General features: G+C 46.2%; 1 protein-coding gene across 1 annotated transcript; it reads right to left on the bottom strand.

Moving 5' to 3' along the window:
* Positions 1-14715: 14715 nt before the first annotated feature.
* LOC125944593 (uncharacterized) lies at positions 14716-16281 on the bottom strand. Its single transcript, XM_049665111.1, has 2 exons — positions 15996-16281; positions 14716-15188 (listed from the first exon to the last, which is right to left on the bottom strand). The coding sequence occupies exons 1-2, from the start codon at positions 16277-16279 to the stop codon at positions 14822-14824; spliced, it is 651 nt and encodes a 216-aa protein (XP_049521068.1). The 5' UTR covers positions 16280-16281; the 3' UTR covers positions 14716-14821.
* Positions 16282-26823: the final 10542 nt, after the last annotated feature.

Here is a 26823-nt window from a genome sequence, read left to right as displayed (position 1 = left end):
GCCACATGCAACCCTTGACATTTTGGAAAAGTGTTCGCTGAAACATCCGTTATGTAGAACCCAACAATCGCCATGTCGTAGGGTCAGGTCAAACGTTCGGCGTCGGAATCACGCCATTGTCGTCACACGATCGTGAACTATAGAACGTCAGTGAACGTCGGGGGCGTCGTCTTTAAGCATGGCCTGGGCCTATGCACGAGAACTTTAGAACGCGGACGGTAGCTCTCTGCTACGATATAGCACACACTGCGCTTTTACTTGTTTTGCCAAGAGAGCAATGACCTCTTATTGCAATAGGGCTTTGCACTGCCCACATACGACGGTGACGTCGTACTTGCAGCACTGCGTCATACTTTTGTTGCCATAGGTGTTCAAGGAAGCGGCTCTGAACGTAGTATTAAACATGTCGGGTTGCACAAGGCAGCATTGGTGTGCACGCCTATCTAAGCTGTTAACACGCATGTGCTGTGGGCCGCAGTCGGCAGAAAGCACAGGATCCCCTCCTACAAGGCGCGATAGTTGTGGCATGATGCAATGATTGCTGCAAACTTGAAGCTGAGGAGGCAACAGCTTTGTCATCGTTTTTTTTTTTCGAATAACGTGATACTCTTGTTGGCACTGGTAATGCGGTTGCATGCCACAAAGTTTAGGAACAGTACCAAACGACAATTCCCAAAGCTACAACTCCAGACATGGACATGCACTTTCATTTCCCTTTTTCTTTATTAACCCTCTAACTCTCACCGTTCAACTTCTTGCCCTTTTCTCTTATCCTTCTCACCCTTCTTACACTCAGCTTCTTTATCCATTTTTAATTCAATATAGATATTAGGGCGTCAGCAGAGAGCTTTTCTTAAAGTACAAAAAATCCTCCAATAATGTTATCTGCATTCATGAGAGCAAAACAACGCCATATGTCAGCAAACCGTTCTATTGTACTGGTCATCTAACGCGCGGGCTAGTGTTCCATTATTTCTCCAGTATACTACCATTTCGCACACTCGGCGTTTCATTGGAGCCACACTTCTCGCGTAATTTCGAGCAGCCAAAGTGAGCGCAAAAGCACGTCGGAACAACGCGATAGCTTGCAGCTAATGGAAGTGCAAGCTGTTGGGGCTGGTGAAGGCGATCGTCCGTCAAGGAGAAGAACTTCCATTCATTTCCCTGGCAAAACAAGGGGGTGCCGCTATCGATCCCGCACCGCTGTATCGGGCTCACCCGGGGCAGCCGAAAAGTCCGCGCGAGTACATCGTAAACACGAGCGGTGGCCGCGCATTCCTTCCCATGTCTTTTTTTTTTTTTTTTTTTTTTTTTTTTTTTGCAGCTGTCTTAGCGCCAGAGGCACCTGCGCCATTTGAAAGGAAAACACCCGCACTGCCTGATGGCTCCTCGCGGATATGGCCGGCACCAAAAGCGCCGATCGCGCCTTTGCACCCCGACCGTGTTTACCAAGCAGGAGGGCGTGTTGACTGCCTTCGACCCTCCTTTGTGACTATATACTCTCTCCGTAAAGCGTGAGCGTTCGCCGTAAAATGTAACGCCGTTCTCTGCCTCAGTGTCTTCCCGCTTCAGTTTGCTTCGTTTCGTGTCATCATGTCTTTCGTTTTCCATCCTCTCTTTTTTTTTCACTCCTAGAGGAGACAAGTTCCTGTATAGGGTTGACACTCCAGGTGAGGAAGTGCTCACACTATAAAAGGGGATAAGGAAAAGTGATGAAAAATCCCAAGAGGCCGCTCGTCGCAGGGTCAATATCAAGTATACATACTCTCTACAGTGAAGTGGCGCAGTCAGTTTTGTCAAGGGACTTTATAATTACCCAACGGCAACCAAACATGGGTGTTTACACAATGTGCCGTGCAGTTAAAATGCTCTGTGATATTGCGCGGAGTACTGTGTAGCTTTATGTGTAGCCCGCTTTTGTATATGTCCGCACGTATTATATCTCACTTGCACATCTTGGACCGCATCGGAACCTCACAAACCTATTCCGCTCTATGTTCATCGGTGTATGGTGCACAGTGAATAGTAAAGCTTGTTCTCGCTTTTCATATTCATACACCCGGGCATAGATCTATGTCGGACCTCATTCACATTTCTCACCTCCCTTCCTGATTGATTTCTTCTTTTTTTAACTCGTATGAAAGGTAGGCCTCACCGTTGCAAGGTGGCTAAGTTCTACTTTAACTTTCATTTCACTAAAAAAATTAAACATGATTGTTCCTCGTTGTGCAGGGCACGTCTGTTACTGTAGACAAAGACGCTGAGCACATACATATCTCTGCGTCTGCGTCAACCCCTCCAGTCAACAAAGGTACACTGTGGTTCACAGCCTTATGAAACGAAGCACGCGAGCGTATTGTACAGAGTCTCGTGCGGTACCGATAACCACACGGAAACTGAAAGCAACTGTGCAAACTAGTGTCGTCCTCCTGCACCTGATTCACCCGCAAACGTTTCTTTCGTAATTTTTTTTCTCTGCTCAGTTTTCCTTGAACAGAGTCGATGCCCTGATACCTATGTACCACCTAGCTGCAGCCTACATGGGCGAACCTTTTGAATGGCGATTGATACCGCCTATTGCTGAAATTATGCCACTAATGTACGAATTTGAGGTGAATGATTAGCTTTTACTTCTAGCCTGGCAACGCATGAACTGATACCGATGCGTGCTAGCAAAAAGTAATTAAAACTGGTAAAACTGATAAAAGTGATACTTACTCGTACAAAAAGTAAGCAAAAACGGATAATATCTGCCTCCAGTTGGTTCAGGCAGAACTATTCTCGCGCCTTGCTTTCCAGTTTGGCCGCAGCGTGTCATGAGTGGCATGGTAGAAGGCTATCTGCCTTCTTCGCGATCTTAAAACATTACACCTCCTCGTGCTAGGAAAAAGTCATATTCAATTTCACGAGTGTAGGAATTGGGGCATAGGCTGGAAACAATGCAACCTTCGCTCCGGCCACGCTATAATACAAAATAACGGACAGTCGTCTTCTGATACCTTTGTTAAGCGTACCTTGCAGGAAAGCAAATAGTAAATGGATAAATATCGACACCACAATATTATTATTGGTAGTGGTTTCAATCTTTCCGGAAGTAACCAAAGTGACTATGTTCTTAGCCTACCACCTCACACGAATGGTTCTACTTCCTGCACAAGTGATTGTCTTTGCAAATGTTTAATCCCTCGTTCGCGTAACAATATGTATAGTACATTTTATTTTATGTTCTAACTGCATTTCTTACTACAAAGTGGAGATTTATCAGGTCATTTCAGATCGCAAGTTAATGTACTTCAAGCGCACACATCCCGATAGATCGTGTTCAAGAAGAGTACACAACAGTTATGACCAAAATATGGGGACGACGTTAAGGCTTATCAACAAAATTTAAAACGTAACGCGAATTATGCATCAATAATTTATTACATAATGAAAATGCTGGCCTCAATTGAAATGCTGGCCAAGACAGCTCATGAATAATACTTCAGCTTCAACTAGACAAATAGTCTAGCTGAAGCGGCGAATTACATGTTGCAGGCGGCGTCTCGACACAGCGCTTATTACTGAGTTTATCACTGATTGATTGATCGATTGATTGATTGATTCTGTGATTAACATCCCAAAACAACACTGGGGCTACGTGAGGCTCCGGATTAACATTGAAAATGTTTTTTTTTTTTCTTTCTATTATATGGATTCACATGCATCAATAAGCAGATGGCACCGACACATGGTGCCGGCTACTCCTTTTCACATGGGTGACATGGACATCCCATATTATTATATCATATCCCAAATATCGCATAATATTAGATATCACAAAAGTAAAAAGGAATAAACACAGTTTAGGATCACTCATTATAAGTGTCAGAACCCTACAGACACAGTACAGATACACAAAATGTAACAAGAGATATAAGTACATGGAAAAACGACACATCATAATGTTGCAAACACTGCAAATGCATTACAAATACGCAAAAAGGTCACATGATATAAAAATGCACGCAGCATACAAATTGTTTATCAATCGATGCAATGTGCACACGTCCAGTGGGTTATTTTTATCAGTCGAAACTCGCATCTATTTCTCGTCCTAGTATTTCTCCACAACATCAGCGACCTCCAAAAAATTTTTAAGGTTCTTTATCGAGGATCCAAGTCTCTGTGCATGGGCGTTTTGGCATTTCGCCCTCATCAAAATTTATTTATTTATTTATTTATTTATTTATTTATTTATTTATTTATTTATTTATTTATTTATTTATTTATTTATTTATTTATTTATTTATTTATTTATTTATTTATGGAGGTCTTTGTACGGGTGCGCTCGGGGATATACGGCGTTAGGGTGGCAATGGCGATATGTCCGATGGATTGGTCTGATGAATGCATTGCCTAGTGGCAAAGTGTAGAAAACATTTCTGAAAAAAAAGGCACAAACGCGAAATTTTACTACGAGAGGCAAGAGAAGGAAGGCCAAGCTGAGATTACATAAGCCAAAAATCAGTTTTACAATAACACTCTATCATTTACGCTACGCAACAATCCCAAACGGTTCTGTAAAACTATTAAACCTGACGAGCCAAACGGCTTTTCATTATGTGATAGTAATGGCTGCACTATACCTAAAGACGAAATCGCCAATGTTCTAAATTGCTCTAACTATTTGCTCTGTCTTCGCATGCGAATCCTCTGTGGACCTTCCTTCATTCCCGTTCTCTGCGCATCCCCTGATGAGCCGTATCGTCTTTTTCCCGATTAGTATTGATAAGGTTATCGATAGCACCAAACAAGTAACAAGTTTTATTTTATCACTGATATTTCAGCAATCACTCAATACAGTATTGGTTCCGCCCAACTGGCGGATTGAGAAGGTCGTTCCTGTATTCAAGAAGGGTAACTGGTAATCACCAAACAATTATCGTCCCGTATCCATCACCAGTGTACGCTGCTAAATAACGCGGCATATCTTGTATTCTGAAGAAGCGCGTTTCCTGTCTTCTAACAACTTTTTTTCACCTCAGTCAGCCTGGATTTTGTCCCGTCTACTCTTGTGAAACCCAACTCGCTTTCTTTCTTCATGAAATTCACTCGCACCTCGATCATAATATTCCCGTTAATGCTCTGTTTCTTGATTTTGAAAAGGCCTTTGATAAAATTCCTCACCGTCACTTATTACTCAAGCTACCATGCTTTAACTTAGATCCGTCTGTGTTCAACTGGGTTCGTGAGTTTATAACTGGTTGCCGGCAGTTTGTTGCAGGTCTCCCTTTTTTCGTGCACGCTCTGGCCTTCTCCAAGGTACTGCACTAGGCCTCCTCCTCTTGCCAATTTATATATCAACGATCTGCCACTCAACATCGATTCTAACACCACACTTTTTGCAGACGACTGTGTTCTATACCACCTCGTGGTTAATCCGTCTCACTCTTCCTTTTTGCAGAGGGATATTATCAAAATACAGGGCTGTTGTGATAACTGGCTAATGTCTATCAGTATTAACTACATCTTTGTAATATTTTTTCCCTAAGTGCATAGCCTCTATCTACACCCTATTTCATTGTCCTACAGCTGCTACTAACGCCATTAAATACCTAGGTATTCAAATTTCCTGTGATCTAACATCGTCACAACTTTTTATCAACATTCTAATTCTGCTACTCGAGTCCTGGCTTATCTTCGTCGTACCCTCGCCTTGGCACCTGCCACCACAAAACTCATAGCTTATAAAACACTAGTAAGGCCTAAAGTTCAGTATACTAATGTCATTTTTGACCCCCATCAAGCTAACCTTACAAATATGCTTGAATATATACATCCAGAACCGTGCCTCCAGATTCATTATCTTTAATTTCAGCGTGGTCTCTGCGGCCTGGAATCGAATCACGGCCTCGTGCTGAGCGGCAGAACGTCACATCCATTGAGCTACCTGCGTCGGGTGAACTTGTCACTACCCTGGCATAAAAACTGCGGGTAGCTATGAAACGCTATTTCACTGAAACTTTACGACGTTTCGCTTCTCAGAAGCCGCACAAATCTAGGCAATGTTTAAGACATTTGCGCACTTCCATGAAATATCCGGCGGAGGCCTATGATAACCGTACAGTGTAAAACATAAAGCGGGATTGTTTGTTTTTATTTTCAAGCCGCAGCTTCTCATATAGTGAATGTTCTCATATGTGAATCCCATATGCGAATGCTGGGATGCGGCAAACATGTCTTGACACCAATGTAACCAATGTATCCGTCGAAGGCGTTAGAGATTTTCTGATAATATGCCTGCGAGATTTCTTAACAATGCGGGCAATTCACGGGTCCTAACTTGGTGCCGGCCCAGTATTGTGCTCTACTTGGATTTATTACTTGGTGTCGAAGTCTCTGCTGCTGTTCGGCGCGCGTGCTCGGTGGATGACGGTTCCCACAGCACACCGTCACGAGTGCTGGCCAATTTCTTGCTATCATATTTAACAAATCTCTTCATTCTTGTTTCGCTTCCCAATAAATTACAATAATTACTGACCCATGTCACTGAGTTGCTGTTATTGTATAATGTGTGAGCAGGGCATTTCGGTGAATGAAAATTTGAAAAATATCGTCTCAAATTATAAACTAGGTCATTTCTGCCTGTTCACAGGCAGTATGTTGAACTTAATTATTTATTCTCTCGAATTTTAGAAGCTCTCTAGTAGCTCAGGGATATGCGTTGGCAGTTCATTTATTTATTGTGTGCAGAGTGTTGTTGTTTTTGTCTTTTTATTAGACTATACAGATTTTTATATAAAGCAACTATGAGCGTTGCGAACATACCTTTTTTGCAGAAAATCGTAAGGGAAGGCGGACCTTTCCCGCTAATAGCATTGAGCTTCAGAGTACTAATTTAAAAAAGTCGTTATTCGACTTTTATATTAGAGCCTTGAGGCCAGTTGTTTAAATGGTATCTTTGATTGAAATTTAATTCTGAGGTTTCACGTGTCAAAACGACTGTATTATTATGAGGCACGCCGTGCTACGGGGCTCCGGATTAAATGTGACCACCTTGGGTTCCTTAACGTCCACCCAACGCATTTTGTATCGAAATGCGGCCGCCGTGGCGGGGATTTTATGCCGCGCCCTCGGGATGCCATATTTAGAGGCAGTCACATTTTAAGGCACGCTCGCTTGTTTTTTTCTTCTTTCTTTTTTTTTAATCTTGAAGGTACGAAACCGGCGCACTCGGGTCGATATTGCCGGAAATGAGCGTTGAGATTTGATGATAATTGCCTCGCATTAGGTGTGATTTCTAAGATTTAAAAAATCGTGGCGCATTGCGTTGCCTCAAAGGTTCTAATAAAAAAAGTTAATTACCAAGCTTTTCCTCTTCATTTTTCTGACACCCAAGTTATCCGCGGCAAAGTATGTCTGCGTCGTTTAGCAGCTCCTCTGCACAAACGCCACGTTCGCTATGCGCATAGCAGTTTTATTTTTAAACTCTTTGTATTGTAAAGAAAACGTTGTTTATTAGCGACACTGTTCAAGTTGTAGAACCTCATGTACGTGTTAAATTACTTCGCACGTGATTGTGTTGTTTCCTTTCTTATTGCTAATTAAGAATTTGCCGTAAGCAATATTGAGAAAAATAATCGAAGAAACGCGTGCAACTCTGCAAGTGCCGGAATGGCACCGGTATTCAACATATTTCGTGTTATTTGCGCCCCAATTAAGTGTATGCGAAGCCAGTTTAGGTTAAATACAGCTTTGAATCTATTAGCAGGGTGGCATGACAAATAGGAAATGGCTGTTAATTTTGACAGAACTGTAGTAAATTAGACAAAACAGTTGACAAACTGTGAATAGTCAACAAAACTCAATGAACTCGCCCGTAAAGTATGGTCACATAGTGGTGCCGGTGCTCAGGCAGGAACGCAGCGAGGCGAAGTTGAACGGTCAACAATTTATTGGCGAACTTGTGCCCGCGGAAGCAAAGCATACAAAATATGACTGGACGGCGGCGATGAAAGCAAGCGCAGTCGGCGTCCGTCGATGGAATGACACCGCGCTCACCGGCTCGTTATTTGTGCATCCGTGAGGTGAACTTTCTCGACGCAGCAGTGACGCCAAAGTAGATTCTAGAGAGTGCTACAATTGTCTCGGACAGATATGACGTATCCAGCTATTCTAGAAAGTGCGAGAGCGTTCAGTACACAGGCGTTATAGCTCCTAGCGCGTCGGTGCATGAAGACAGAAAAGCGATAACCAAGCGGTACTGCCGAAGCGCACGATCGAAACATGAAACAAACACACGTCGTAGCATAACGTATAACCTAATTACAAGGGCAGAAAGTGTGCTGTCTGGGCTTGAAAGTTGTTTTCTTTCTGCACATTGTCCGCGTTCATTATGGCCCCATCTATAGGCACGGCCAAGCTTGCTGCTGTGCGCACCCACTGGCCTGAAATGAGCCGACGTTACTTACTGCGCGCAGAAGATTGGGTAATAAACACGAATACGCAGACATACATCACTCGAGAAATATTACGGACAAAATGCTGTCTCGGCCCTTTCTCTCGGACGGCTTATGTACATTGATTTCTCTCTTTCTTGAGTGTACTGAGTGAGTGCTAACATGTCATGCGTAGCAACAAGCCAACGACCACGGGACCGAATGCACAATAGCGGCGGTCAGTGCGCGTGGTTATTGCACTGATTCGAAAACAGAAGAGGGCGAGAGCGATTTTGTTTTCGCTCTCGCCGTGTATGCGTGATTTTCTTACACGCTGGCACTTGAAACATGGTTCTTGCACTGTCTAGTTGCCCTAGCACTTCACACAAAGTGCAATATATATATATATATATATATATATATATATATATTGTATGTACAATGTCATGATACCCGCCGTGGCGGCGTAGTGGCTTTGGCATTGCGCTGCTAAGCCCGAGGCCGCGGGTTCAAATCCCGTGGTCGCAGTGACTGCATTTCGATGGGGGCGAAATGCAACAACGCTCGTGTGCCGTGCATCGGGTGCAAATTAAAGAACCCCAGGAGGTCAAAATTAACCTGGACTTGCCAACTACCGCGTGCCCCATAATCATATCGTGGTTTTGGCACGTAAAACCATGCACTTTATTTATTACTTTTTATTTCATGTTGCATCACGGAAGAAGTGGCGCCAATTGGCGTGCGTAGCACGCCAAAGCGAAGGAAAAATTGGGGTATTTGCTTTCTGAACCACACAAGTTGAGGCTGGTAATGCTTACAGGAACAGTGAAACGTGAAACTATATATATTATAGTCACTAAGAAGTGAGCAAATAGCACGTGTCAGCGATGGCCCAAGTCTGCACCACTAGCACGCTCACCGCGCTCCTGGCTTGTTTCGAAGACAGGAGACTGTCCGACGGACGCGTTTATTTTTTCTTTTGTTTTTTCTCTTTTCCCCTTTTTTTCTATTTTCCTCTTCACTTTTTTTTTTTCTTTTTAAGCGAAGCATTCTCTGCCTCTTCTCCGGACTTTCCGGGCGCTGCTATGGCCTGGCTCGCGCGCACCGCTAGGTTTCTTTCAACACCCCCAGATGGCGCTCACCTCCGCGCATCCTGCGCATCACGAGAGTACAGGCAGCCAAAAAAAGCGCAGTTGCCGCAGGATGAAGTAGCAAGAAAATGGGAAATATACCGTGAGAAAAATCTATCGTTCAAATACTGGTTCAAGTAAAGATAAAAGGTGAAAGGGAACGTTGGTTGTCTGAAATAGGTGAGAAAAAGAAGGCCGCAGCTAGAATATTTTGGAACCACATTAACTTATTAGGCAGGAAGTCTGGAAAAATACAACCACATATCCTAGACGAAGATGGAAACAAACTGAAAGGGAACGTGGCATTAAATTACATCCGAAATATAACAGCCGAATCTTTTCAAGGCAATGACGAGGTTGTATTTGAGGAAAAGAAGAGCATGAAAGAGAACCAGATGGAAAAAGAACTGGCGCTGACAAATTTCACCTGGAAGAAAGCGGAAGCGAAAATTCCTAAGCGCACAGCCACAGTGCTGGACAAGGTTCCCATTAGGCTGACTAATGAACTAGGACCAAAAAGTAAGGAAGCTCTGTTGAAAGCAGTAGAAAAAAAACTTACAAGATAGACGAATACGAGACAGTTGGTGACAAAGTAGAATGAACTTAATTTACGAAGGTAAGGGGGGGAAATATAGTATTCACTCATATGGACCATTGGCCATTACATCGGTAATATACAGGTTAACAAAGCAAGCGATTAAATTGAAGCTGCAAGCATGGGCAGAGAATAGTGGCATATTGGGAGAACTTCAGAATGGCTTCAGAATCGGTAGGCGTCTCGATGATAACTTATTTGTATTTACTCAGTGTATTGAGAGATAGAGAGAGAGAGAGAAATAGAAGAGAGGAAAGGCAGGGGTTTAACCAGACGCACGTCCGGTTTGAAATATCCAGAGAAGAAAGGAGACCGCTATATGTGACTTTTTTAGACATTACCATAACGTATGACAACGTAGACCGCAACATTTTGTGGGATATTCAGGAAGGGGAAAGTATAGGCAACGACTGTATACAGCTAATTTGAGGGAGAATTACCGAGAAAAGATTATTTGCGTTGAATGGGAAGGGATGAGGAGCGAGGATAAAGTTGATATCAACAAGGGACTGAGACAGGGGTGCCCTTTATCTCCGCTGCTGTTTATGATGTGCGTGGTAAGGATGGAAAGGGCACTAGAAGGAATCAATATCGGGTTTAACCTCTCATACAAACAAGCCGGCACAACAGTTGAGCAGCAGCTTCCACGTTTGTTTTATGCGGACGACATTATGTTTCTTGCTAACAAGCAAAGAGATATGCAACGTCTGGCTGATTTCTGTGCAGAAGAATGTGGGAGTTTAGGATTAAAATTTAGCGTTAGAAAATCTGGTTTTATGGTATTTAATGTAAACAGTGAACATACAGTGTTGATTCAGGGCCAGGAAATACCTCCGGTAAAAGAATACAAATACCTTGGCGTTTGAATAAACGAATGCGATAGATATCTGGAGACACAGGAAAGAACCATATTAGAAACAGGTAAGAGAAATTCGGATATACTGAAACGAAGAGCGATACGGGGATGCAATAGGTACGAGGTGCTCCGGGGTATGTGGAAAGGGGTAATGGTTTCAGGGCTTACATTTGGAAATGCGGTTGTTTGCTTGAAGTCAGGGGTGCAATCAGGACTCGATGGCAACCAAAGGTCAGTAGGACGCCTCGCATTGGGCGCTCACGGGAAGACTACTAATGAAGCTGTGCAGGGTGATATGGGCTGGACAAGTTTTGAAGTAAGGGAGGCTCAGAGTAAAATTGATTTTGAAGAACGACTGAGGAATACGGAAGAAAGTAAATAGTGTGCGAGAGTGTTCAGATATTTATACAGGAACAGCATTGACTCACAGTGGAGGGAAAAAACTAGGAAGCTTACCAGCAAGTATGCGACTGGTATCGTCAGCAACACGGCAACAAAGAATGTCAAACGCAAAGTGAGAGACTCTGAGACAATTACATGGGTGGCGGCAATGGAAAATAGATCTGCTATGATTATCTACATCATAGGAAAAAACGAAATCAAAAAACAATTTATGATAACTCAAAGGGAAGCTCCTTACTTTTCGAAGCGACATCAGCGTGCCTTAGAACGCGTAGTTATAAATCGAGGTACACCAAGGACGAAGACGCATGTGCTTGCTGCGGTAAAGCAAAGGAAACGATGAAACTTGTTTTATTGGAATGTGAAGATATCTACCCAGCAGCCAGTTTAGGCTCCTCTGGCCTCATTGAAGCCCTTGGGTTCAGGGATAGCAGGAGGAAAGTAAACGTGTTAGTTTACTCACATGTACCAATTGTACTACCCGTTACATATTTTTGTACTATCCACTGCTGCCTATAGGGCCTGATAATCAGGCTGGCAGTACGTAATAAATAAATGTCCGCAATAGAGCTTAGTAAGAGGCGATTGGAGTTTGGTTGCAGAAAAGTAGGAAGACCACAAAGAACGGAGGCATACAAAAACAGAGTTCCCAGTAATGGCTCAAAAAGTTTGATGCTGGAAATTCTTTGTATCTGAGTGATTTCTCAAAAATATAGGTAGGACATTAGGCAAAATAATAACAAGAGCTTGGTGGCGCAATCCACCAGCCAGTTTCCAAGCGGACGCTCATTGCAACCATCCATCCATCCATCCATCCATCTCGGCCGGCCGGTGCCGCTGCGGCGGCGTTTACTGTTTGTGCATATGGCACGCGCAGTGCATGTGTTCCTATGCGACGAAAATGCAGGCGCTGGGCTGTGGAGGTCGCGTGCTGGGCTGTGATAGTGTTAACATTGCAATCGTTCATAGCTGGAAGAAAGCGATTGGAGCTGGCGTCTCTGCCGGCAACCGTGATGGTGAAGCACGCTGCGCTGCAGCGTCCGTATGTCAAACGTCCGAGCACTCCTCTCCTGCAGCCGAACGCGCAAGCGCAGTCCTCTTGCTGACCAGCCGTTGTTGATGAAATGTTCTTCGCTACACTTCTGCCATGATACGATGTGCCATGTGAGGCAATGATTGTGCTCAACCCCCTCAGAGATTATGAAAAAATGACGCGAAACAACGCCTCGAACAAACACGTCTCCCTGTGTGTTCTGTGGACTACGCAGACAAACAGCAGTGGTGCACGCAAGGTAACGTTTAACATCAACGCGCCAATCTCGTATTGCACTAAACACTGACGAAATTACGCATTCGCCGCCAACATCACCGCTAATTATCGTCACTCAAAGCAAACAGCATACAAAGCTTCGCTTACATTGATTCCCACAGCGCATGGGATCCGCATACTTCTTATTTATTTGTGATGCAATTTAATTACCGCGTTGAGCCGTCGATGCAGCGTTTTCTCATGATGGATACATGCCAGGTTGCGTTGACACTTAGCAACCAGAAATTTGAACTCAAACCCTTTAAAGTTTCTCTAGCCCCCGCGTGATCGGGACGAATCGCCGAGAGTGCTTTGGCAGTCGAGCGTTCTGGCGCGTTCATGCATTTGTGGTGCGTTTCAAGGTGCGAGCTGCCACACGCCAAGGAGATCGTATGCCGGCGAATGCTGCCTGAAGCCACGCCAACCCAAGCCACTGACATGGCGAGCCACCTGCGTGTTACCATGGCGCGTTGGTGGCTAGCCCTTCGTCCCTCGATATCGAGAACCGATCCCAAGACGACATCCAATATAACACCTTAACTTTACTGCCGATGTAAGATGAAGGGAAGCGAAAGCCTATGACAACATTCTCTTCCCGCGAAGAGAGTGGCAAAAATCGCTAAGCGTGTCACCTGAAGTGGGCAGCTCAGCTTGGGCGCCACCATATTGAGCCATGATGTTGTTGCCCTTTCATCCTGACACCGGAAGTCTCTGGGAGACCTCTCGGAAGTCTGTGGGAGCCATTAACCGCGTCTGCGGTAAAACATTGCTATTAAGGCATGCCTTAATTTTCCACCTTACCGCATCTCACATAGAGGACTTATGTCTCTCCAAACGCAGAAAGTTTGGTTTTCGAAAGCACAAAATCGGCATATCAATTTCTTCGCAAAGTACAATAGCTTTAAAAAACATACAGGGTGTTTTTTCTAGACCATGCAGAATTTTGATTAAAAAATGTAATGAGCGCAGCGAACGTGCTGTTTTTGCAGACGAGTTCGTAACCGAGGTGGACACGCTTTGCCGTTAATAACGTCAGCTTCAGAAGATTATTTAGAAAAAATATTCCCCGACAATTACGATACTCCCTAATGCGAAGTTTGACGTCTTTTCATTTTGCAATATATTGGCTGGCGCAGAAAATCTATCTCGTGCGGCACGTTGCAAACGGAACGAAGTGCGGCGCGACTGCCTCGCTAATCGAGAGATCGCGGGAGGCAACGCGTGGGTTACGCATGGGCGTCATTCACAGCAGCCGCCGTAGACAGACCTCCGCTCATGCAGCGCTTTGTTTCCATCATACGGTGTCGTTGGACGCGCTGGCCGCATGTCATCGGTGAACAGACTACGGCGCGCTAGTCTGGCGCCATCTCATAGCGGTCGTCGCCCGTCTTGCGGAGCACTACGCTTTTCTTCTGATGCTTTCGCCATACCCTCCACCTCCAACACGCCGCGGTGGCTCAGTGACTAAGGCGTTGCGCTGCTGAGCACGAGGTCACGGGATCGAATCCTGGCCGCGGCGGCCTCATTTCGATGTAGGCGAAATGAAACAACGCCCGTGTGCTTGCGTTGTAGTGCACGTTAAAGAGCCCCAGGTAGTCAAAATTAATCCGGAGCCCTCCACTACGCCGTGCGTCGTAATCAGAACTGGTTTCGGTGCGTAAAACCCCAGAAAAGAACCCCCCCACCTCCGCTTTGCTCCTCGCGTTCTCTTCGCTATCGCCGTCTTTCATCGCCCGCTGCGCTCCGCGTTCGCTCTTTCATTCTTTGCTGCGCTCGTTCACTCGGTTACGCCGAAGGACAACGCCGACGCTCAACGCAGGATATAAAGTAATTAATTAACCTTTTTATTAGTGCCTTGGGGGCAGTTGTCTAAATGACAAATTTGGAGGTAGCGACATTGTTGCCGAGCCGCTGGGAAAGTCCGTACATCCGGAAGGAAATCAGACAGCGCTTCCAGGCATAATGCGACGTTTTATTGTCGTCTCGGAAATATATAGAAAAGGGGGGGGGGGGGGGGAGGAGGTGGGAAAGAAGAAAAGGTGGCACACGGCGCAAGGGCAGCTGCCGCATGCCGATTCGGCTGACGTAAGAGATAACATTCCTTTCCCCTTAATAACCGTAGCGCTCTACCGGCTTCTTCGTACGAGCGGAACGCCGCAGTTGGGGCGGGGCTTCTGAGCCGTCCGACGCGGTACTGGAATCCGGCGCCCTCTCCTCTGTGGGCATCGGGTCTTCCTGGGGTTCGGCGGATGGGGTCCCGGATGTGTCGGCAGAACGCTTGTGCACTTGATCTGTGTGTCTGCGAACCACACCTTCATTCGTCTGAACAGTCACCAACCGGGCACCTGTGGTAGACTTGACTTTACCAGGTGTCCACTTGTCCCCGACTCCGTAGTTGCGGACGTAGATGGTGTCGCCTGGGGCGAAACTCCAGGTAGTGTCGTCGGTGGGTTTCCGCCGATGTTCTGTCTGGTTCCTGGGTGGAAAACACATGTCTAGTCTCGTCCGCAGCTTGTACCCCAAAAGCAATTCTGATGGAGACAACCCCGAAGGCTGTGGCGCGTTCCGGTACTTGCACAAAATTCTAGCCAGGGCCATCCCGAGATCCACTCCAGTCATTTTCTTTAAACCGTCCTTTATAGTTCTGACGGCGCGCTCTGCCAATCCATTGCTCTGTGGATGATAAGGCGGCGTGCGAATGTGCGTGATACCGTTTCGCACCATAAAGCGGTCAAACTCTGACGCGGTAAATAGCGTGCCGTTATCCGAGACCACGGTATGAGGCAGTCCGAATCTGCTAAACAACGTCCTAAGAGCGTCCACGGTGTTCTTAGCAGTGGCCTGGCGCATCGGTATAGCTTCTATCCACTTGCTGTGCGAGTCCACAATAACCAGAAGCATGGTGTTATTAACGGGCCCCGCGAAGTCTATGTGCAGTCGCGACCATTTCTCGTTCGTACTGGGCCAGCTGACAGGCTCCTGTGTCGGTGGCATGGGTAAAGCTTGTACACAGCTGCGACATTCATCCCCGACACGCTGAATGGCTTTGTCAAGACCGGGCCACCAGAAACTAGACCTTGCCACGGTCTTCATGGTTGCAACTGCCTGGTGGGCCTCGTGTAACAGTTTTAACAACCTCCCACGAGCATCTTTGGGGATTACTACCCGATGGCCCCAAAACAGTAACCCTCCTTCCACGGACAATTCATGTCGCCGTTTGTAGTATTCGGACAGTGCCACGTTTCCTACAGGCCGTGGTGATGGCCAACCCCCGATAACATACCGGCAAACACTTGATAACATCTCGTCTGCTGCTGTCAGTGCTTTCAACTCCTGGCGTGACACCGCGGGATGGTCCCATCCGTCGATGGCGAGCACCATGTCATCGCATTCTTCAACTGCTGGTTCCGGCGCCTGCAACATTTGTGGCAAACGGCTCAGTGCATCGGAGTTGAGCATCAATTTACCGGGTTTAAACATCAATTTATACTTGTAAGCTCCCAGCAACAGAGCCCACCTTTGAATTCTTGCAGCGGCCATAGCCGGGGTCTGGCGATCTGCCCCCATAACGCTTAGCAAGGGGCGGTGATCAGTGACCAGCGTGAATTCACGTCCCAGGAAGTAATCCCGGAACCGAGTAACTCCGTACACTAGCGCTAAGGCCTCGCGTTCGATCTGGGAGTATTTCCTTTCGGCTACGGTCAATGTCCGAGATCTAAATCCAATCGGTCTGTTCTCGCCATCTATGCGATGAAAAAGCACCGCACCAACGCCATGCGGCGAAGCATCACATTCCAAGAGTAGCTCCCGTTTTGGGTCAAAATGCCTTAAGGCCGGTGCAGCGCACAGCACATTCCTGGCCTCTTCGAAAGCTCGCTCTTCTTTCTTGACCCAAACCCATTTTGCTCCTTTCTCTAAAAGCCGATATAACGGCGCGAGCAACGTAGACAGATTCGGCAAGAACTTGTAAAATGTTATCATGCCAAGAATTGACCGCAATTCGGTGACGTTTCGTGGGGCCGGAGCTAGCCTTATAGCGTCAACATTTTTTTCTAGCGGATGCAATCCCTCTGCGTCGATACGGTGACCAAGATAGGTTACTGATGACTCAGAAAATCTACATTTGTCGGCACGAAGCTTGATGCCATGCTCCTTGAAACGATGAAGTACCGCTTCAACATTAGCATTCGGATACCCGGCGGTGTCTGCTATTAGCACATCATCTAGATACGCTTGGGTACCTGGCAGACCCTTTAGCACCTCCTCGATCTTGCGTTGAAATATAGCGGGTGCCGACGCTATGCCAAAGGGTAAGCGATTGCAGCAGAATAGTCCCTTGTGGGTGTTAATGACCGCCAGCTTTTTGGAGTCGTCGTGAAGCGGGATTTGATTGTAAGCGTCTCGGAGGTCTAGAATGCTGAACTTCTCGCCCCCACAGAGATTACCAAATATGTCATCTATAATCGGCAATGGGTATTGTTCCACTTCGCACACGGGGTTCAAGGTGACTTTAAAGTCACCACAAATCCGCACCGTCCCGTCTTGTTTCAGCACGGGTACTATGGGCGTAGCCCATTCAGAATAAGGCACGGGGGAGATTATGCCCGCCGCAACTAGCCTGTCCAGCTCTTGAGACACTTTTTCGCGAAGTGCAAATGGAACCTTCCTTGCCCTGTAAAACTTGGGGTTTGCTCCTTCTTTGACGTGCAGTCGGGCCGGAGGGCCTCTCAGCAGTCCAGTTCCGTCGGTGAACAGCTCCGCGTAGCGCTCCAGTAGGGCTGCGGACGGCGAACCAGACGTGCTTTCCGTGCTTGTTTCTTTGACGTGCAATACAGGGACGCCTTCTGCACGCAATTTCTGCAAAAGATCCCGCCCACAAAGGCTGGGGCCGTCACAATTCAGAACCGTTAGGCTACAGTTTACTGCCAAAGATTGGTAAGAAACATTCATCTTGAGCACTCCAAGTACCGGAAGCTTGCTGAGATAACATGACAACTTTATCTGTGCTTCTTGCAGCTGCGGCCATCGTTGACGGTACGTTTCATAAACTGCCCTGGGAATTACACAGACTGGCGATCCTGTGTCGATGTCCATCGTCAGATTGATGCCACCCCAATTGAAACATTTCCTGATAGGTGAAACCAAAGCTGGAGCAGTGGTCAATGACCAAATCTGCGATGCGTTGCTGTCGCTATCTTCAGTATCGTCCTTCGCATGCGCTGTTAATGCTAGCGCTCTGTCGGTGGTGGTTTCGGGCGAGCACATTCTGGCTAAGTGACCCTGCCGCCTACACGTGAAACATCGCCGCTTCTTTAGCCTGCACGTCGAAGCTTTTTGCCCATAGCTTCCACAACATCTGCACAGTGCTTGCGACGTTACGGGTTTCTTTTTACTCGAGCCTGGTTCACGTCGCTGGGATAATTGTAGCACATGCGTCTGCTCGTTGTCGGCCGAAATGCCTTGTGAATCAAGTTCTGCGGTTTCCGCGGCAAGAGCGACGGCCTCAGCGTCAGCCAAAGACAAATCCTTCTTCGCTAGTAGCTGTTTCTGTAAGCTCTTGGACCTTACACCACACACTATCCGGTCCCTTATCATGTTGTCCAACATTGACGCAAATTGGCAATTATTCGCCATTTGGCGTACGGCCACAATGAATGCGTGCATCGCTGTCTTGCTGACAGCGATGATAGAACTTGAACCGCTCGGTAATTTCATTCGGCTGTGGGTTATAATAGCTGTTTAAGGTCGTCACAACCTCATTGTAGCTCAAAGAACTAGGCGGTAGGGGGCAACTTTTCCACATAAAACTTCAACTGTCGAAGTTCCGAGCGCGGCAACAAGCAAGGCTCTTTTCTTCGCATCTTCGGTGATACTGTTAGCTTCAAAGTACAGCGGTGAGCACTGTTAGGGTGAACACGCGAGCGCGTGGCCGACGGCACTGTCAGCGCCCCGTTACGGTCATCACTGGAAACATTGCGCATGCGCATCACGCCTTCCGCGAAATAATTGTTCCACCGCGCGCATGACGTCATGAATGCACTTGTTCGTCGTCTGCTAGCCGCATTTTTGTTTTCTAAGCCCATGCATCCTGCATTTTAAGATTTCTTTAAACATCTGTGCTTGAACAGAACAAGACAAAAAAACTTGTATATCTATGGGGGCGTGTCTATTCGTTCCCTTCAAAGTTGTGCATGCAACGCCGTATATAAAACAACCAAACATCTTTCGCAGCCGTTCATTCTGTCGCCAGATCGTATTATGGCTAGGGTTCCCGATGATGAACGGCGCTCAATTGTCGATCTTTCCCTGAAAGGTTATTCCTAGCGGTATATTGGCGCTTTAGTTAATAGGCCCCTGAAGACTGTGAACAGGATAATTCAAGCCTACAAGTATGAAGGTCGCATTCAGGATGCACCCCGCGCGCCCCGCCCTAAAGCTACCACAGACGATGAAGACGCCCTCATAGTTGCAGCTGCTGTTCGTAACCCTTTCTTGCCAGCCCCAGCAATACGCGAGGACTTGGATTTGGACGTTTCGGACACCACTGTTCGACGTCGCCTGCGTACTGCGGGCCTTCGCAGTCGCGTCGCAGCGCAGAAGCCACTACTAACGGCGGCAAACAAGGACGCACGACGGCAGTTCGCTGAGCTGCACGAAGCATGGACATCAGAAGAGTGGGGTCGCGTCATCTTTTCGGATGAGTCGACGTTTTCGACGCGACAAGACCAAAGATTGCGTGTTTGGAGACTACCAGGCACACGGTGAGGCAAACTTCCTGCTTTGAAAAGCAATTGTTTTAGCTAACGTCACAATGCCACGCAGGAACGACCCGGACAACGTGCAAGGTGTTTCTGCCAGTGGGAGATCGAGTGTGAACGTGTGGGGTGCTGTTTCAAGATATGGTTTAGGGCCCCTGCAACGTATACGTGGACACTTATCGTCGGAACAATACTGCAACATTTTGAACAATGTTCTGTTGCCATATGCGAGCAGTTTATTCCCAGACGGTGATTACCTGTTCCAACAGGACCGGTCACCGATACACACGGCGCGGGCTGTCAAGGAGTTCCAGGCGGAGCAGCACATGCAGCTACTGGAATGGCCTCCGAAAGGAGCGGACCTGAATGTGATAGAAAACGTGTGGGGCCGCCTGAAAGCTTCTTTGGCAAGGAAGCCCCTTTATTCCGCGACTTCGGACCAGTTGTGGGCGCAAGTCAGCAACGAGTGGGAAAGGCTGAAAGCCGATCGGGAATATGTTCGATCACTTTACGACTCGTTACCGTCCAGAATAGCTGCAGTCGTTGCTGTAAGTGGTCACATGACTCGCTATTAGATTTGCTCATGTTTTTATATTTGTTCTCATGGTCTTGTTTAACTTGAATTGCAAAAGTGCAATTTTCTTGAATAAAAAGTTTAATAATTATCCCTCTTACACTCACTTTTTTCCTTCACGCGCCAATCTTCAATCCAGATGGACCTTGAAATGCAGAAGGTATCAGCTCAGCGAACAAAAAATGCGGCTAGCAGACGACGAACAAGTGTATCGATGACGTGATGCGCGCGGTGGAAAGAGTGTTTCGCAAAGCACATGCTGCGCATGTGCAATGTTTCCAACGATGGCTGTTACGCGGCGCTGATAGTGCCGTCGGCCACGCGCTCGCGTGTTCACCCTAACAGTGCTCACCGCTGTACGCTTCAATTTTTACAATGTAGGGTTGCCACTTATCTCTCGTATCGTCGAAGTCTGGTAGCTTGTGGGCCATGGCTGGCGTTGGTTCCGGGCGGTTGTCAGGTCCTGCAGGAATCTTCGCTTGTTTCAATCCCACATTCGTCGCCACTGTTGCCGAGCCGCTGGGAAAGTCCGTACATCCGGAAGGAAATCAGACAGCGTTTCCAGGCATAACGCGACGTTTTATTGTCGTCTCGGAAATATATAGAAAAGGGGGGGAGGAGGAGGTGGGAAAGAAGAAAAGGTGGCACACGGCGCAAGGGCAGCTGCCGCATGCCGATTCGACAAATTTGGAGGTAGGGACATTTTCATGCACACCCATCTTTTAACAATCTTGAAAATCGCTCCTAATTCGAGATATTCATCATCAAATTAAAAAGATAAATCGAGGCACTATCAAGATCAGCGCAATCCCGCTGCGCGTCAGACGGCAACGCCCTGCAAAGAAGTGTGGGGCGAAGTTTGAATGATAATATGCCGCGGCAAATCCTGACACTACACAGCCGCACTGCAGAGTTGCCAAGCAAAGCGTGCCGTATCAGTAGCTGCTGCGGCTGGCGGAGACATTCGGTTTCCAACTTCCTCGCGCTAGTCGTCACGGGGCGTTCCGGTATTATTGGTCTGATATCAAAGCGGGGCCACCTTTTATGCGCTCCCGCGGCGCTCGGTATCGATATTGCCTGGATTTACCCTTTGAAATGTGATGATAAATATCTCGAGTTAGGTGCAACTTTCAAGATTTTTTTTTAATGAGGCTGCATTAAAATGTGACTGCCTTCAAGTCTGCCATTTAAATAACTGCCCCTGAGGCACTAATAAAAAGTTAATAATTTTTTGTTAATTCGTCTTTTGAAGCTCACGTTAGTAGCTGCAAAGTTTGTCCGCCTCACCTAGGAACTCGTCTGTCAAAACGCCACGTTCGCTGCGCTTATAGCCTTTTTTATAAAAAAATATGTATTGTCTAAAAAAAAACACCCTGTATATTACACTCTTGCTTGAATAAGTAGACGTTATCTTAGATCTTTACACGCTATCTATAGGAAAACATTGAAAAATTCAGCCTGGGCCCCCGTTACGTCTACATACGCTTTCACTTTCAAAGATGATCTGATTAGCAAACTTAGCAACCCGAGAGCAAAAGTGAAAGAAAGAAAGAAAGAAATAAAGAAAGAAAGGAAGAAAGAAAGAGAGAAAGAAAGAAAGAAAGAAAAGCTTAATTGGGTTTCTTTCTATTATTTTATTTCAGAAAACTTGGGGTTCCGCCACACGAATATATAATGAAACAAACATCTTTAGCTACTCCCCACAAACATAGCCATAAGAAAATACGTACTTTTCAAGTGCTAATCTTCTTAAGTTTTCATTAATTCCTACAACTGTCACTGACTGGACTGCACTACCTGATAATGCATGGCTTGCTTATTCTTGTCTGCTTGATTGTTTTCGCAATATGTATGATTATTTGTTGTTTATGCGTTGCACATTATCGATCCCAGTTTTACTATGCATTATGAAATGTTCCATATACAGGGGGTCCCGGGTAACATGGGCCAAGCATTTAAAAGACAGCTACAATTTACGAGAACAGGACCAACGTTGTTCAGTTGGCAGGAGTCTTCCAGCAACTGCAGAATATTTGTCATATTCAAATACATCATCATCATTAATTATGTCTATGTCCACTTTATAGACGAAGGCCTCTCCCTGCAATCTCCAATTACCGCTGTCTTGCGCTAGCTAACTCCAACTTGCACCTGCAAATTTCCTGATTTCATCACCCCACCTAGTTTTCTGCCGTCCGCGACTGCGCTTCCCTTCCCTTGGTACCAATTCTGTAACTTTAATCTACGCTACGCATTACATGGCCTGCCCAGCTCCACTTTAACGCGATAAAGGCCCCGTGGCGCAGAAAATCCGGCGTTGGCGCCGGCATCGGCGTCGGCGTGGATGTCCGTGGCGGTGAAAATCATCCCCAACCAACCCGACCCCCGACCGCGCAGGCCTTCCGCGTGGCGCAAGGTGTTAGTGGGCTTCTTCGATTATCCGTTCCTGACAGTCCCGGACTGCCGGAGACGGTGCTTTCAGCCAATGAGCGTTGCGTATGTAGTCTTTCGGACAGTCCGGAACTGTCAGAGACGGATAATCGAAGATGCCCAGTGAAGGAGAAAATCAGCCCGAACCACCCCGACCGCGCAGACCCTCCGCGTGGCGCAAGGTTTTAGTGAACAAAAATTGAATTTCTAGCAGTGAAATCCGTCAGAAATATGGTAAAGTACGACTTAACCACAACCTACAGACATGGAATGGTGGTGTCGGATTGCAATTTCAATGTACGGGAAAGCATAATTCTGTTACGAGGAAACTGAAACACAAACCCCTTTTCCAGCATTTCTACCATACCAACAGCGGCGCGCTCGGATAGGTTAGTTGCGAAATTTATATCCAGATGGCGCTCGCATCCTCGGCAGGTCAAATTGACACTTCGCCTGCCTAATGCGTTTTGGACACGCGCGCGCGTCGGGGCAATAGCAAACAATTAATAAAATAATAAAAAGGTGCTAGGGCCTTCACATTTTAATATACGACGACTTATATTGCCCCTGGAAAAACGTCTTCCCAGCAATGCATTTCTGTTTAAAAGTGAAGCCGACTTTAACGGGATCGGTGTAAGCTTGGTCTTTGTAAGCTGGCTTTCCCACGTTCTGTGTTGCAGTGAAGCCTACTCAAAAAATGCGATGCGAACGGGGTCCGATAACGCTGTCGCGTTCCACTCTTAAAGGCGAAGCTTGAGCATCCTCCAATTTTTCTTAACAGCGAAGCTGTTTAAGCCAGCCGTAAAAAGTAAGCGTTTCACGAAAGGCCAGTCGCGCCGTAGCCATGGCAACCAGCGAGGCCGCAGCTGCTGAACACCTGGCAGAACCTCGTGACGTCATGCCAAGCCGCGCATGCGGAGTAGCAACAACCACACCGCTACTACCGCTAAGCCACGCCCAGCGACGGAGACACCTGGCGCAACTGAGTTCCGCAGCGCTACATCCACGCCGCAGCTTGTGTGACGTCACACATTCCTCCTTGCAGTAGCCGAGTTCTGCCGTGCCGCAGCTGGCGATAAGCTTGCACTAGGTCGCGCAAAGCTCGAGACACAGCGAAGCTGGCTGATCGATTGCGTCTCCTGGTAGTAGCTAGGTTGAACTTGGCTATGTCGAGGTTGAACTTGGTTGTATCGAGGTTGAACTTGGTAGCAGCTAGGTTCGGCCTTGGCTATGCCTGAGTTGAGCTTGGTTATGTCAGGTATCTCTTAGGTTATGACGCAATCGATCGGCCAGCTTCGCTGTGTCTCGAGCTTTGCGCAGCCAAGTGCAAGCTTTGCCGTTTTTTTTTTTTTCTTAATGTCAACTAGAATAGCGGCTATCCCCGCTTGCTCTCTGATCCACACCGCAATCTTCCTGTCTCTTAACGTTATGCCTAACATTTTTCATTTCATCGCTCCATGCGCGGTCCTTAACTTGTTTTCGAGCTTCATCGTTAACCTCCACGTTTCTGCCGCATATGTTAGCACCGGTAGAATGCAATGGTCGTACAGTTTTATTTTCGTGCCTCATAATCAGAACTGGTTTTGGCACGTAAAACCCCAGAAAGAGGAAGTTTTATTTTCAACGACAGTGGTAAGCTCTCAGACAGGATTTGGTAATGCCTGCCGTATGCAGTCCAACCCATTTTTATTCTTCTGTGAATTTCTTTGTCATCACCAGGGTCCCTGTGAGTAATTGACCTAGATAAACGTACTCCTTTACAGACTCTAGAGGCTGACTGGCGATCCTGAATTCTTGTTCCCTTGCCAGGCTATTGAACATTATCTTTGTCTTCTGCATATTAATCTTCAACCACACGCTTACACTTTCTCGGTTAAGGTCCTCAATCCTTTGTTGTAATTCGTCCCCAGTGTTGTTGCACAGGACAATGTCATCTGGTGTTACAGCGCACGCGCTTCCTGTGATATGCGCAAGTGTGGACCGCAGATGCACCATTCTGTCCCTTTGTTTTTTCCCTGCCCTTTCCGTATTTTCTTTTGTATATATCGCTACTGAAAATAAACGTGGCTATTCTGCATTGTGACACGGATCACTTCTTGTCAGAGGCGTCGTGACCGCCGCCAACGTAACATCTGAAAACCGTAGATTGCTGAGATATTCACCGTTGATCCTCACTCCTGAGCCTTGCCGCTCCAGTGGCATGGATACTTCTAAACATGCAGTGAATAGCATTGGAGAGATTGTGTCTCCTTGCCTGACCCCTTTCTTGATGGATAATTTTCTACTTTTCTTGTAGAGAACCAATGTAGCTGTGGAATCTTCGTAGATATTTCTAAAGATATTCACGTATACCTCCTGTACTTCTTGATTACACAACGGCTCTATGATTTCTGGCATCTCTACTCAATCAAATGCCTTTTCATAATCTATGAAAGCCATGTAGAGAAGTTGATTGTAGTCCGCAGATTTCTCATTTACATGGTTGATGACATGGATGTGATCCATCGTAGAATTTCCTTTCCTGAAGCCAGCGTACATATTCAGCCGATGTTTTTTTTTAATAAATGTATTTAAGGAGAGAATGGTGCCTATATTATGTGGCGCCGGCTACTCCACTTCTCTTACATGACAGTTGTCATCAGAAAGCTGTCAACAATCACAAAACTGGACTTATTTACACATGGACGAACATTCACGTACTAAGTCTTAACTGGAATATAAATAAATGTTCGCGCAACAGAAGAGTTCACATAGCATAAATACTCACAAAACTGAAGTGTTAATTGACACGCAACACATGAGTTCACAAAGCATAAATGTTCACAAAACCAAGATGTTCACACAGAAGATGTTGGGCACTTGCGAATTAGGTCCCTCATTGAATGCCGCACTCTAAATACAAGTCTTGTACGCAAACACAAAGACTACATGAACACGAAGACACAATAAACATGTGATCAAGAGTGCCTGTTAACAATAATGCCAGCAATAACTGTTACCTGACTTACTATTTCTGTTAATTTCTGATTCCTCCAAAAAGTGTGCTAAGGCGCGCGCAGCGATGTTTTGAAGTTATTCTGTTGGCAATGGACCTAACATTTTTCCTAAGGATAGTGGACTGTCTATCCCAGCTATGTAGTTTTTCCGAAAGCTTGTGTTTTACAGTGTAGAACAATATGTCCTATGTCTTCTTCAGCCTCTTCGCATGAGCATGTAGCACTGTTAGTTTTTCTTATCCTATACAGGAAGCTTTGAGTATAGGCAGTGCCTAGCCGAAGCCTATGAATGGTTGTTTCAACAGATCGGCTAATTTTAAACGGTATATTGAATTCTATTCCAGGATCGATATTATATAATTGAGAGTTCTGCGCCTGATTCATGAACCAAGTTTTCTTGGACAATCTACCACATATTTTGTTCAATAAACATCGCGCATTACTCGTCGCTAGAGGAAGTAGTGATAATTCATTCTCCTGATGCGCTGCACGCGCCATGTGATTTAGCTGTTACATTTCTTATGGTTTCACAGTGACTTGGAATCCACTGGGAAGTTATGTCATGTTGTAGATCTTTCGCTATGGCGTATGTCTTCTGTATTTCGTATGTCAATGTGCGGTTTGAGGCTTGCGAGTCACTCAAAGCTACCCAGAGAAGAGGTCCTGACTGCTGACGTATGTAACGTAAATTTAAGCGGAAAGTACTGCGTAAAGTTCTGCCGTTGTGGACGTTGTAAATTGGCAAAGCTGATAAGCTCTTTTCTCTTGGTATGCAGGTATATAAAACGCTGATGTAGAGCTTTGTTTCCAGCATGATCCATCGGTGTATACGTGATTGCGATCTACGTATTTAGTGTAAGATGTGATTAAGTTGATTGCCTTATCGCAACTACGGGCACATCAATTCCTGGAGTAGGTCATAAATGTGAAGTGACTATTTCTGGAATTGCAAGTCGCCACAGGGCTTTTATTTATTTATTTACCCAATTTGTAATTACCGGTCTAATGGCAGAAGTTTCGAAAGTCAAAATGCGCTTCGCACTCGAAAACATTATATCAAACAGTTTCCAGCTAGCTACATTCTTTCTTTGTTATTTTTTTTTTCGTGTTTCAAGGTTAGTGCGAGATACAAATAAAAACGCAATGTGAGCACGCGCCTCACGTGCGTGACATCAGCGCTATCAAAGCAAGCTTCAAACAGCTAACTCAATTTAATGACGAACTTGGCGATCGCGTCGAAGTGAAAAGGCGTCAGCGTAACTACTGTGAGCAGCAGCATCTAGAATTATTCCGACTTCTTATCACTGCCCTGTGCCTAAGTCGGCGAGCACTGTCAATGATTACAGCGTCACG

This window comes from Dermacentor silvarum, chromosome 1 (genome assembly GCF_013339745.2).
Source record: "Dermacentor silvarum isolate Dsil-2018 chromosome 1, BIME_Dsil_1.4, whole genome shotgun sequence".
NCBI classification, from domain to species: Eukaryota; Metazoa; Arthropoda; class Arachnida; order Ixodida; family Ixodidae; genus Dermacentor; species Dermacentor silvarum.
This window is presented reverse-complemented; position numbering and strand designations above follow the sequence as displayed.